The sequence below is a fragment of the Periophthalmus magnuspinnatus genome, chromosome 16, assembly GCF_009829125.3.
Source record: "Periophthalmus magnuspinnatus isolate fPerMag1 chromosome 16, fPerMag1.2.pri, whole genome shotgun sequence".
Taxonomy (NCBI): domain Eukaryota; kingdom Metazoa; phylum Chordata; class Actinopteri; order Gobiiformes; family Gobiidae; genus Periophthalmus; species Periophthalmus magnuspinnatus.
The window spans coordinates 19,161,152-19,174,214 of NC_047141.1; the positions used below are offsets into that span (position 1 = coordinate 19,161,152).

At 40.5% G+C, this 13,063-nt stretch overlaps 1 protein-coding gene across 1 annotated transcript; it reads left to right on the plus strand.

Moving 5' to 3' along the window:
- Window positions 1-6,660: 6,660 nt before the first annotated feature.
- On the plus strand, window positions 6,661-10,799 carry tent5aa (terminal nucleotidyltransferase 5Aa). Its single transcript, XM_033981379.2, has 2 exons — window positions 6,661-7,645; window positions 8,055-10,799. Exons 1-2 carry the CDS (start codon window positions 7,223-7,225, stop codon window positions 8,832-8,834), a joined length of 1,203 nt encoding a protein of 400 aa, XP_033837270.1. The 5' UTR covers window positions 6,661-7,222; the 3' UTR covers window positions 8,835-10,799.
- The last annotated feature ends 2,264 nt before the right edge of the window (window positions 10,800-13,063 follow it).

The following is a 13,063-nucleotide window of genomic DNA, read 5'->3' on the forward strand; positions in this document are numbered from 1 at the left end:
TACCACATCTATCTCAAGTTAAAGGGGCAAAACATGGGCAAAACTCTCAGTTTGGTCTGGGGGGGACAATAAATCAATGAAAATTAGAACTATCCTTTGAAGGAGGTTAACAATACCTAATCATCATTCATTTCATTGGGACTCATTTGGCTGCATCTTTACGCAGAGTGACACAAACCTGTGATCAGAAAGTCGCGTTTCACAATGAATATCTTTACTACACCACATTTACTTGGGAATTACACTTTTACCAGGACCAAGGGGTTATTTTTGGTTCATATGATCTGTTTGGTTTCAACTTTCTGATCACTCCTCTCAAAGTGTCATTGTCGTTGCCCACCTGGGTGTTGAAGTCCCCCAGTACAACAAAGGAGTCCCCAGTTGGTGCTCTGTCTAGTACACCTCCCAGGGACTCCAAGAAGGGTACTCTGCACTGCTGTTTGGCCCATAGGTCAACACAACAGTAAAAGAACTGTCCCCGACCTGAAGGCACAGGGACGAGACCCTCTCATTCACAGGGAAACTCCAACATGTGGTGGCTGAGCAGTGGGGCAATAAGCAAGCCCACATCAGTACTGCGGACACTGTATCGGACTGTTGTGATAAAGAAGGAGCTGAGTTGAAAGGCAAAGGTCTTGATTTACTGGTCAATCTACGCTCCTCAAAAGGATAAGATCGTGGATACAAGCGGCCGAAATGAGCTTCCTCCGCCGGGTGGCTGAGTGCTCCCTTAGAGATAAGGTGAGGAGCTCAGTCACACAGAAGGAGCTTGGAGTAGAGCTGCTGCTCCTCCACGACAAGAGGAGCAAGCTGAAGTGGCTCAGGCATTTGTTCAGGATGCCCCCTGGACGCCTCCCTAGGGAGCTATTCTGGGCATATCCCACCAGGAGGAGGCCCCGGAGAAGACCCAGGACACGCTGGAGGGGCAATGTCTATCTGCTGGCCTGGGTTTCCAACAGAGGAGCTGGAGGACGTGTCTGGGGTGAGGAAAGTTTGAGAGTCCCTGCTTAGACTGCTGCCCCCATAACCTGGCCCTGGATAAGTGGAAGAAAATGGATGGATGGTTTCAACCTTACATGAATGCTACAGACTGTGACTGAATGTGTATATTATTAAGTCCAACACTTTGACTTTGAGACACTGTAAAAGTCCTGCACTGGAGACACTGTCTATTCAACTCTTCTATCTACCCGTAAGAAAATACACTACGCTTTTGGTACTTGGCACAGATGTTAAAACCCAATGACCATAACTGAGTGGGTGCCATTTGTTGATGCACGGCGCAGTTGTGACTTGTGTTGTGAGCACCTGCACTGCTGTTAATTCAGTATATTTACTGGTTCATTGATGCAGACATTTAAAGCCAAGGAACCGAAGGTTGGCCATCATTTGATTTTATCTCAGAACAGCCCAGTCACACTGACTGTCCAGAAGTACACCATCTTACGAGTTCAGATATTGTAACTTGCAAGCGTATACTCATTGTTTCCCTCTGGTATTATGTCCTAACTTTCTAAACCAAAACTTATCTAACACTTACCTAAAGTTTTGTAACAGCCTGCCCCCTCCTTCCTTTTCAAGATCCTGTGTCTATGACATTAACTTATATATATTCACTGTTCAAAGTGTATAACATTATATTTAGCAAACTGTGAAACTTATGGGATCCAAAACGTATTCACCAAAAACCAAGTATTTTTAGCATTAAAAACAGCTGTAACTGAATAAATGAAAGATGAGTTCCATGCCCTACTGTGAAACATTCCAGTTAAAGCTATAAGACTTCCATGAGACAAGCAGATGCTTGATCACCACCAGGAAACCTCTAAGGTTGAGGAGAACTTTTTTTTTTCTCCGAAATAGTATAGTGGCTACATTTTTATGATCTTTCACCACCAATTTGTAAACATTTTAAAAGATCATCTTTGTGAGAACAAGTCACAATCTTATACATGACGATTCTTGCTGAAAAAATGTGCTAGAACTACAAACCAGGATTATTCCAAAACAAGTGTATGTAACTCCACTCCCTTCTTTGATAAAATACTGTGCAATGTCTTTCCCTGTGCCACCCTGCTATACCCTTTGGCCACAGCACCAATTCCATCAGATACACACAGTTAAACTATGTGTATTGTAACTGTGTGGTGTTTAGTTTATCATACTGTGTGACTTCTGCCCTGTGGCTCAAACCCTTCCGGCTTCTTAGTTTCTCTTAATAGCCTGAGTCATAGAGGGGTGAGGTTCGACTAGCCCTCTCAATCCTATTTAGTGACATTCATCTTTGGATTATCTGCACTCAGGCTTCACTAAGTGTTTTACTCTGAGTGAGAGAATACGAACGTGACTTCCTCTCGCCTCTTCCCTCTGATGACGTATCTTTAAGCCACACTTTGAACCACGTGTGTCTTGGCAGGACCAGTGTAGACCTGTGACATACAGCAGAGCTTTGTGGGTAAACCAAATCATTGGATAAGCTCAGTGTGTGTCAGAGATGGGTGATGGCTGAGTAGGGATACCTGGATACTAGCTTGTGACCAGTTGGCAAAGGCAAAGGTACATAGCAACAAGAACACTATACTTATGCCATACTGTGGAACATTCAATTCTGCACAATGACATCTCCATGGAGACAAGCAGAGACCTCACCAAAAATGTTTCATAGTTAACCTTTAATGTATATTTGTACCCATGCCTTGATCACTATAAATACGCTGTGCTATGTACAATTTGAGCAACATGGGAAGAAATGCAGTCTGTAATTATGTCATTGGGCAAGAGACCTTACCTCTTACCAATGTATGTGAATATGGGGTGTGAGAGAATGAATGGTGGCGGTCAAATTGGCATCCAAAAGCTATGAGACTAATGCAGTAGTAGCAATCAAAAATCTGCTGTCTAGTACTGTTCCCAACCATAACATTAAAATTTTTGTTATAAGAAATATTATATTTTACCATTAAAGTAAGTAAGTATTATCCTTTCTTTCATTTAATAAATACTGCACAGAGATGGTACTTTTACCCTATACTATGTAAACATTTTGAGCACCTTCTGCACCCCTGAAAAAATATATTATTGTCATATTATGTTACTATCCCAATGACATATGCTCTCTCTCATCTTTCTATAGCTCATTCAACTTAGTTAAAGATGCACTCTGTAATGTTTCTGGTGGAGGGTCCCCCACCTGCTTGCCTTTAAAGTAGTTTTAAGCCGTAAAACACTTGTAATTGAACAAATGGAAGGGAAATATGTTTATTGCCCTACTATGGAACATTCCAGGCAAATAAATAACCTCCACCTTAGAAGTTACGCAGTGCACATTTTACTGTAAGTATCTTTTTTTTTTTTTTAATTTGTAGCCACTGGCCTAACACTGCAACATTTAGCAATAAAGCTAAGTGATCTGCATCTCACGGCTGACTGCTCTGACATGTCCTTACTGTAAATGAACACACCCATCAAAGACGCAGGGTGCAATCAAGCAGAGTTACTGTGATGCAGAGATTAGCGGGACTCACTTAAAAGCATTTTGGTGTAAGGTGTGGCAGTTTCTCAGCACGCCTCAGGGAATATTTCAGATGATGTCCAAGTGGAGAGATGCCGTCATACCGCCATAAAGACAGAGACAGCACTGCCGGTCTAGAACTTCTTCTGACCCTCAAGCATTTTAGCAGCAGCTTTCCTTCACTCTTTATTGTATCAGCAGGTTATACAATCACACTATGATATGTTGGCGGTGAGATAAAGGTTTCTAAGTCCAATGGCCCAGAGTGAATATAGTCTTTATAGTCAATGTGGAACCTACATATGGTAACACTGCTTTGTATGTCCAAGACTCCAAACTTATCAAGACAAATATATAACATTATATTTGAAAACACAAGCCCTTCTTTAATCGTGAGTAATCGTTGTTTATTTAGAACAACAAAAACATAATTTTGTTAACTATTTTTGAACACCAGGCATCTGTGTTTTATGCTTAGAACATTATATACGTAGACCTATGGAAAAGTAAAGGTATTTCAAGCTGGATTTTCATGCATACAGAGCACTAGCAGAGAAGTGCAAAGAACTCACCCTCCACTGGCAGGAATGAGGTAACATAAATGATGCTAAAAAAAAAAGAAGTTCTCTTGGTGATTCCAGTATTTGTTAAATATTTTGTGCCTGACTAAATATGGTATTTAACTTATCTTTCATTTATTCAATTTCTGGTGTCTATATTGCTCAAACATTCATTGAAAAACAGGCATTCTTACTATGAGTGAGGTCTCTCCATAGATTGAAGTTGTAGAGGGGGCATCTCCATGGGAATAATGCACACATAGAGCCAAGTGGATAGTAGACACCACCAGAAAAGTTACATATAGTACATTGTTAAAGACTAGACATAAAGGAATTGTCTGTATGTGAGGGCTTCTTCAAAGACCTAAGTTAACCTTGACAGCCAAGCGATTCTCCAGGTTTTAGAGACGAGTGTCAGGAGCACTTTTTGTCTATAGAAGCCTGGGAATCTCATTTGTGTCCCCTCCATGTGCCTTTGAACCACCCCCAAAACTAACTATCCCTTCAGCACAGGGAGTATCTCTCTTTCAGCAGACAGGGAAAACTAATGTGAGCCTATTGGAAATACAGTTACCGCTGTGAAAGCAAGGATTTCACAGATGATGAAAAGTGCTGTAGAAAAGTGTGAGGATGAGGAAGGCAGTAGTTGGCTGTTATGGTATAGTTTACATGCCAGTGCGGATTTTTAAAGCTGCACAAATGTGGATGGTCAGAGTCATACTTTTATATAGGGGCATATTTGTAATCATACAAGCATAGGCCAATAATGAACTGTTGTTTGTGTATATTTAGGGCCTAGAACATCTTAGAAAACCTAGATTTGTGTTGACTTCTTGGACTGTTATGCATCCTGTGTTTGGGATTAATCATACTCTGAGGTAACAAGCAAACAAGTAATCTGAAAAACAGAAGATTCCTTAAGTAGAAGACAGGGATTTGTCCAGACATATGATAAAGTTTAATTTGTTTTCAACATTTGTGTGGGAGTATTTATTCCCCAATAGGTAGAAAAGCAATGGTAACTGAAGAGAACGCAGACAGACAGTAAAAACATCTATGACAAATATAAATTGAACTCCCACAGTCAGTTATTATGTGGGAGTATTATTAAGAAAAAAAAAAGTTTTATTTATTACGCTTTATTAGCTTGCTCCGTTTAGAAGACACATGAATACTTTTACAGCCTGGAGGATACATTTGTAAAGTAAAGTAAATACAAAAGCAGGTGTAGACAAGTACATTTTCTCTGGTTATTATTTTTCTATGGTGATTTGCATTGCCATACTGAATTCACAACATTGCATAACATTGTGGAGGAAAAATGTTTCACACATTTAAACAGTTGTATAGAACAACACCCAGCAACTATTACACTATAGTTCTGTTATGCTTGTCATAACCTGTAGTCCATATGACTTATATATACCATATGGTCTGCAGGTTTCTGTACCCAGTGCTACAGCTTTATTTGGATATATGACTGGCACAAACAAACATGCTGGATGCAGGCTACCTGAGTATCAGTACGAGTATTTGCTTCATATTATGCATTATGTAAGCTGTAAGGTCAGGTGTATCTAATACTGAGTCCGCCTGTAAAACTCATTCACTGATCTCCTCATTGCTTCACACTGTCTCCGTGTACATTTCCAGATGTGGCATTGGATTTCACGACCTGTCGGTGTCTTTCCAAAGCAAAGCGTGAAAACCAAACACAATTAAAAACTACTCTTGTCTCATACATCTCACATCTGACAGTGAGTAGTACCCTCAGAGGAGCTCGGCCGGTAGCTGTGTGCAGCCTGAGCTCGACTTAAGCCAGCGCCATAGAGTAAATGGGATCATGAGGTTTTACAGACCGGGCAGCTTCAGTGACGCAAGGCTTTGCATTGCCAAATTGATTCATTGACATTGTGTCTCTGACCTTATGTTTGCAAGACACTGTTGATAACATAAATATTTGTACTGTTACCTACGAGCCTGCTGTCTTGTAAGCATTGGTACTATTCATACAAACATGACATAATAAAACTAAATGTTTTACATGGAAACATTATTTTGGTCTTGGGTTCAAAGGTTACACAAACTGTAGTTGGGACTTAAGCTAAGACTTCCTGAGTCAAACATATTAGGCGTCTGAAGATAACAGGCTTAGTCGATTATTAGGGAATCGTTTGTCGTCCAATTTAAAAAGCAAAAGAAACATTTTCTTAATCACTTAAGTATTTGGTCGCGCAGTACACGTAAACACCACAGCACAGAGTGATTCATACTTTAGTTAAAATTAGCCTACAGAGGGCGCCAGCGGTATGTGGAGTCAATTGATGTAATTTACACTCAGAAGCTTCCCACACAATCTAGTAAAGGCTGGTTTGGTTTCTATTTGAAAATAAAAGTTTTCAATCCCGCTATTTGGCAAAACGTGGCTTGGTCGTGCAACAAACTATAATTAAAATTTTCTTTATTTGAGTGTGAGGAAAGCCTCTCATAGACAAATCCCTAGATCTGCTTTATAAGCGTCACTAATGATCCACAGCGAGGAGAGCTGTCAGTCTCAGAGTGGGCGTGGTCAAGACAGCTCTGGTCTTCAGTGCGCAGACTTGGCTCAGAGCGCGTACAGCACAGCAGGTAGCGGTCAACTGGTCCAACAAGTGGGCAATTTCCACCTGAATATATTGTCCGGGAAAGAAGGTCGGAAATGGAGGAGATGCGTGGAAAATAGGTAGTAAAATTCCTGAGAGGCAAAGTGGAGGTCTGATTCGGCCGTGAAGACGAGAGGGGTGTGCACGTCTAACTCGAGCTGGAGAGAAGTTTATTCATGCAAATTCATCAAATCCTAGGCGTGCCCTCGGGCGATGGAGTCACGGGCGGAAAAGCGAACCCTCCTCCTGGTTCATCAGCAACCTTCAAAGACTGGGCTGCGCTGCGCACGGACGCAGTGACAGACGCACTGTAGTCCATAGAGAAGACACACTGAAGGGGAAGAGAAAGTTCAGAATTACGCACTATTTGCGATTGACTGTTTTGAACAACTTCACTGAGTAATAACCACCAGATGGATAATTCTGCTGATTACTTTTTACTCATCAGTGCGTAGAAGTCAAAGAATTTATTTTTGCTTCAGTTTATTATTTTTCATCCCTTCGGCACAATGTCAGAAGACGAGAGCTCTATTGTCAGTTCAGTGAGTGACTCTGAAAACACAAACGTGAGCGTGCTCAGCTGGGAACAAGTACAGCGGCTGGACTCCATTCTAACTGAGACCATACCGATCCACGGCAGGGGCAATTTCCCCACTTTGGAGATGCAGCCGCGGCAGATAGTGAAAGTGGTACGGAGCCGTATGGAGGAGAAACACATTCACGTCCGAGAGGTGCGTTTGAACGGCTCTGCTGCCAGCCACGTTCTGCACGAGGACAGTGGACTGGGGTACAAGGACCTGGATCTCATTTTCTGCGCTCATATCAAAGGAGAAAGCGATTTCCAGACTGTGAAGGACATAGTGCTAGACTGTCTCCTGGACTTTTTACCCGACTGTGTGAATAAAGAGAAAATAACGCCTCTAACGTTAAAGGTATGTTTACTTTTATACATGCAATGCGATTACATTGCCTTTATTTCAACTAGGCTTAAAGACCATTACGCACAGCCTAATAGGCAATTAGATTAGTTCAGTGATAGTAAAATGTTGCTTTTCTGTGGTTAAGAAGATTAGACTAAGCCAATTAAGAAGGGATCCTAAGCTCAGGCACCTATGTCCCACATCCAACTAGAGGCTTATATTTGGGTCAGTAACATTAATAACCCCAAGCTTATTCACTGGAAACATCTCTGTATTGGTGATTAAAACTTTTCACAATCAGAATCTTTTTTTTTTTTTTTTTTTTTTTTACATTTAGTAGCCTAATGATCATCTAGATGACACTTGTATTTTCAGAATTTCACATTTATTTGTTGTGTCTTCCACTTTCTTGTTCACACAGGAAGCCTATGTGCAGAAGATGGTGAAAGTGTGCACTGACTCGGACCGCTGGAGCCTCATCTCTCTGTCAAATAACCGAGGGAAGAATGTGGAGCTGAAATTTGTGGACTCTCTGAGGCGTCAGTTTGAGTTCAGTGTGGACTCTTTTCAAATCAAACTGGACTCACTGCTGCTGTTTTATGAATGCTCTGAGAACCCCATGGCTGAAACCTTCCATCCCACCATCATGGGAGAGAGTGTCTATGGGGACTTTGGTGAGGCCCTGGACCACCTACAGCACAAGATCATCTGCACCCGAAACCCAGAGGAGATCCGCGGTGGGGGTCTGCTCAAGTACTGCCACCTGCTGGTGAGGGGCTTCAGGGCAGCCTCTGAAACTGAAATGAAGTCCCTCCAGCGGTACATGTGTTCACGATTTTTCATTGACTTTCCTGACATTGGTGAGCAGCAGCGCAAACTGGAGTCTTACCTTCAGAACCACTTTGTGGGCCTTGAGGATCGCAAGTATGACTACCTAATGACACTCCATGGAGTGGTTAATGAAAGTACAGTGTGCCTGATGGGACATGAGAGGCGGCAAACTTTAGGACTTATAGCTATGTTAGCGGTACGCGTTCTGGCAGAGCAGAATGTCATTCCTAATGTAGCCAACGTCACCTGCTACTACCAACCCGCTCCTTATGTAGCAGACGGCAACTTCAGTAACTACTATATTGCACAGGTTCAGCCAGTATTTGCCTGCCAGCAGCCTGCCTACTCCACCTGGCTGCCCTGTAACTGAGTCTGGCATGAGAGGGAGGGACCCACTTATTTAAACAGTCAGCTCTGCCAAACAGCTGAGAGCCTTATAAAGGAGACTTATGGGAGGATAATGTTTTGCATCAAAGCTGTGTTTTCCTACATAAGTTTGTATGGCTAGCAAATAAAATCCTCTTGGTCTTTAGTTAAAGTGAATATCTCACATTTCGAAAGACTCCATTTAGATATGAATGGTGGCCAACAATGAAGCAACAAAACTTTGTTGGTGGGCATGTTGTTTTATTAGTGATATGATTAGTCTGCTGGTGCTGTGGGCTGAATCTGTCCAACATCCTACAGTGAACACCTGACAGATGAACTGTGGTGAGATGGCACTTACAGTTTGGATATCAAACACACGTCTCACCTCAAAAATAGCTTTGAGTATGGTTGTTTACAGACCAAAGATTATTTGATTGTTTCTTATGATAATAAAACCCAATTTTGGTGGGCAACGATAACTAAATATAAAGCTTGTGTCTATTTGTATACATGAACATACGTTTTGATAAGTGCCTACAGCCTGTTGGGGCAGAAAGAGAGTGAGTTGGCCAATACTCATTTGTAGACATAAGCGTTTCTTAGTTCATAGGAGACACAAGGCAGTAGCCTCTAGACAAAGGGTCATGAATGTAATTAACTTCTGCAGACACTACGGCGTAAATTTGGATGAAAAATAGCTGCATTTTTCAGCAAGTAGAATTCTGCTGAAATTATGAGACAAGTCGGAGCAAGATTCACATTGTTCATGTTAATATGGGAGAACTGGTGCAAAGTGTGCACATAAAACCAAACATACTGTTAGCGTGAGCTCGATTCCTGAGAGTAACTAAGGTTTACAAATGTATAAGATCATCAGCAACTTACAGTTTCCTATATAGTCTATGGTGGTGCTTCTATGTGACATTTAAGGGAGAATTCACAGAAAAGGGCAGAAAGGGCTGTCAGTTGGTATGTGCTCCTAGACTTCCTCTAGGAAAGATATTTGTCGACACCTCGGATGATGACACACTGTTTGCTGTAGCACCCTTGCAGGGAATTCCTCAGCCTCTGCTCAAGAGCTTGAACTTATAGAGGCTGCTCTGCAGACAATGCATTTAGGGTTTACACACAAGCCTTTTGGGCTGAAAAGATCATTAGACCTATATTCACAAGATTTGTGGTGCTGATCATATGTTGATAGGATGAAATCAGTACGAGGACCCAAATAAAAAGCATGTTCAGTGTTGTAGGAGAGAAGTGAGTCTGGACAGATGGGTGCAGCTGGTGCTGGGGTTGATCTGCGGCTCAATGATTACTGTACAGCTGCACTTTTAAGAGAATGCAGTTTGCATCTGACATAACACTTCAACCTAAGATGTGTTTTTATAGGGTTGCTCCACTTATGTCTGTTGTTTTGTTTATACTTCATTCATACCTATAAAACTGTATATAAGACATGCTTCAGCTTTGCCAAATCTCATAACAATGCAGTGTTTACAGACAGCAAAAAGACCAGCAACAGTTCATTGCCACAAAGTACTTATTTCAGACGTGTGTCTCAAATCTCAGTTGATTATTTCTACTTAGGAGTCCACAGGGCATGTATAGTAGCTTTACTCTAAGTGAGGTTCTTACAGCTGCCTAGTTCCTAGCCCCAGTCTGTCTGTCCTTTAGTGATTGTGCCTAAATAAAATAGACATTGTGGGTCACCTCATTGTATTGCATTGTCTGAAAAAATCTATTTCTGTATGCAGTCTTTTGCAATCAACATTTAGAGAAAAAGTGTTTTGTCTTGTCTATTTTTATGATTGTTCTTGTTATTTTTATAAATGTATGAGACACTGCAAATGTTGCAGTTTTTGAATCTGTGATTATGCTTCAAAGGAAATGTTCTCAATACGTTTTGCCATGTTATATATGTCCAATGGGTCAAAATGTTTAAGATGTTTTCGCCAATAAAATAGACAAAACAAGTGTGTGTTAAGTGTTCTTCATTAGGTCTATTGCTTTTTAAGCTTTTAACAACTTTTTTACTCAAGTATCTACTTGAGTGTGCACAAAAGAGGCATTGAGGGACAAAATGCTTATCTGCAGTGATGAAGATCTCATGCATCTGCAGTGATGAAGATCTCATGCATATTTTGCATGTAGCCTATGGGAATGACATTTGTCCTAATCACCCAATTCTATTGGCAAATTGACATTCCCTCAGGAAAAGTGTGTGACTGCTACAAGCTTTGTGTATTTATGAGTTTGGTTTAGAAAACTGGACTTTGGATTTGACACATTTGCAATGGTCCCTGCATGAACCTGCTCCATAAACTTGCTCCACAACCTGCCCTGTTCTGCTGGACAGGGCTACATTGTTTTAGGTCAGGGGATTTGCATCCACTTGTGTATCTTGAATGTGTTTGCTTGTTATGCAGATTCTCCACACTCAGCAATGCAGTGCATTGGTGGTCTCAGTGGAAATTGACTGTTTAATTATGTCTTCTCTACAACAGATCAGCCTTCATGTGTCTGTCCTGGACAAAGGGAACAGCACGGCATTAGCATAAGTAAAAGATTCAGTGTATGATGCTCTTCTATAAGTATCTGCCACGATATCATCACTTTCACTTAAGTGCATCTGCACCTTATAAGAGTTACTAACATTTGGATAGCGGACTGTGAATATTACCAAATAATAATTTTAGCAAGGTGCACAATGTGACTTTGATCTAAGGGCCAGTCACACACAATCTTGGTATAATAATAATTTAATTTTAGTTATTACAAAACTAAATGTATATACAAACATCTACTTAAAGAACATTTCAGAAACTTGTATAGACTTAGGTAATATTTATAAAAGTCTTGAAATGTATTGGTTCTTTTCATAAGGAGTCAACAACCAAGGTTTCAGTATATTACTTACCCCATCAATTTAAACTAAACCACAGTCTTAAGGAAGGCACAAGAAAAGACTTTTCACTAAGATTCTGTAATATTATGTTCCAATCTGATATACAAGTGTCCTATAAGTGGCCTGTGGTTTAGCCTAACTAATAGCTGTCTTACATATGCAACCAACTAGCCTCACAATCATATCATAAGTGATTAAATGGCTTCACTTCCACACCCAGAATACATAAAGGTTTTGCTAAAGTATACACATCACCAATCCCCCTCTGCTTCTTCAAAGGGATGCTCATTTAGTCCTGCTCTTAAATGTACTGATGAAACTTCTTATAATTTCAAGGCTGGCTTTCCCTTAATCCCTTTTAAACCTTGCTCTCATGCTTTGCTAAAGAGAAATTTTGTCGACATAACAGTAACACAAAAGGGGCCTCTTGTACCCTGTTATTTATGTAACTGTCAAGCAATATGAGAGATTTAGCTCCATTTCGTTGACACAGAATGCTGAAATACATTATGAGAACTATAGGCCTACTAACCTTAAGGCTAAATCTTATGTTAATTCTTGTAAATCTACAAGGCTTTTGCCATTACCTGTATATCTGAGGATCATGCAGTTTCAGATCCCATTTGCTGCCTGATGGGTTTTCCACAGCAGGGGTTGACGTTAGCTTTATGGGAATTCTCTTTCTTTTTCAATCTTTTGCCTTGAAATTTTCCAAATAATGTTTATTGTAGATGTGTGGACCTTTTCAAGTATTATCCAAATCCAACTGTGCAGTTCAGCTACTGAATAATTCACAAACTGACTCTTGCAGTACTTGCAGAGTGCAAACCGTCACCAATACATTCATTCAGTTAATAATATATTGGCAAAAACTGGTAAGCAGCTTTCAGCTCTCATCCCTCAAAAGCAGCTTTCAGCTCTCAACCCTCTTGTGGATGTGGCAATCCAAACTTTTATAAATTCTGTTTACATCTTTGACACATAAATGTTGTCAAAATAAACCTACATCCAAATTTCAATTTCAACCAACATGACGTAGTGTCTGCTAATCAGCCTTTTTAATTTTCCATAATTGTAACGTACACTGCATGAATTATCATCTCATGCTTGAACTGTGAATGTCTTTGATGCTGTTAACTTATATAATAACCCATGAATCAGACCTGTAAATCTAGACACAACTTGCAACTTAGGGACTACTTTAGCTTGCTTCCACCATTCATGCACTTATTTGGTGAAATGCCTTAAAATACTTAACCCTTTCATGCATGAATTATGATAGGCTACTTCAGGATTTTTTCCCAAAGTGTTTTTATTACTCTTTA

Bases quoted from the DNA above. Each gene is read 5' to 3' on its own strand.
- tent5aa (XM_033981379.2), top strand. From the start codon at position 7,223: ATGTCAGAAGACGAGAGCTCTATTGTCAGTTCAGTGAGTGACTCTGAA. The intron at 7,646-8,054 runs GTATGTTTACTT...TTGTTCACACAG, and splicing joins TAACGCCTCTAACGTTAAAG to GAAGCCTATGTGCAGAAGAT.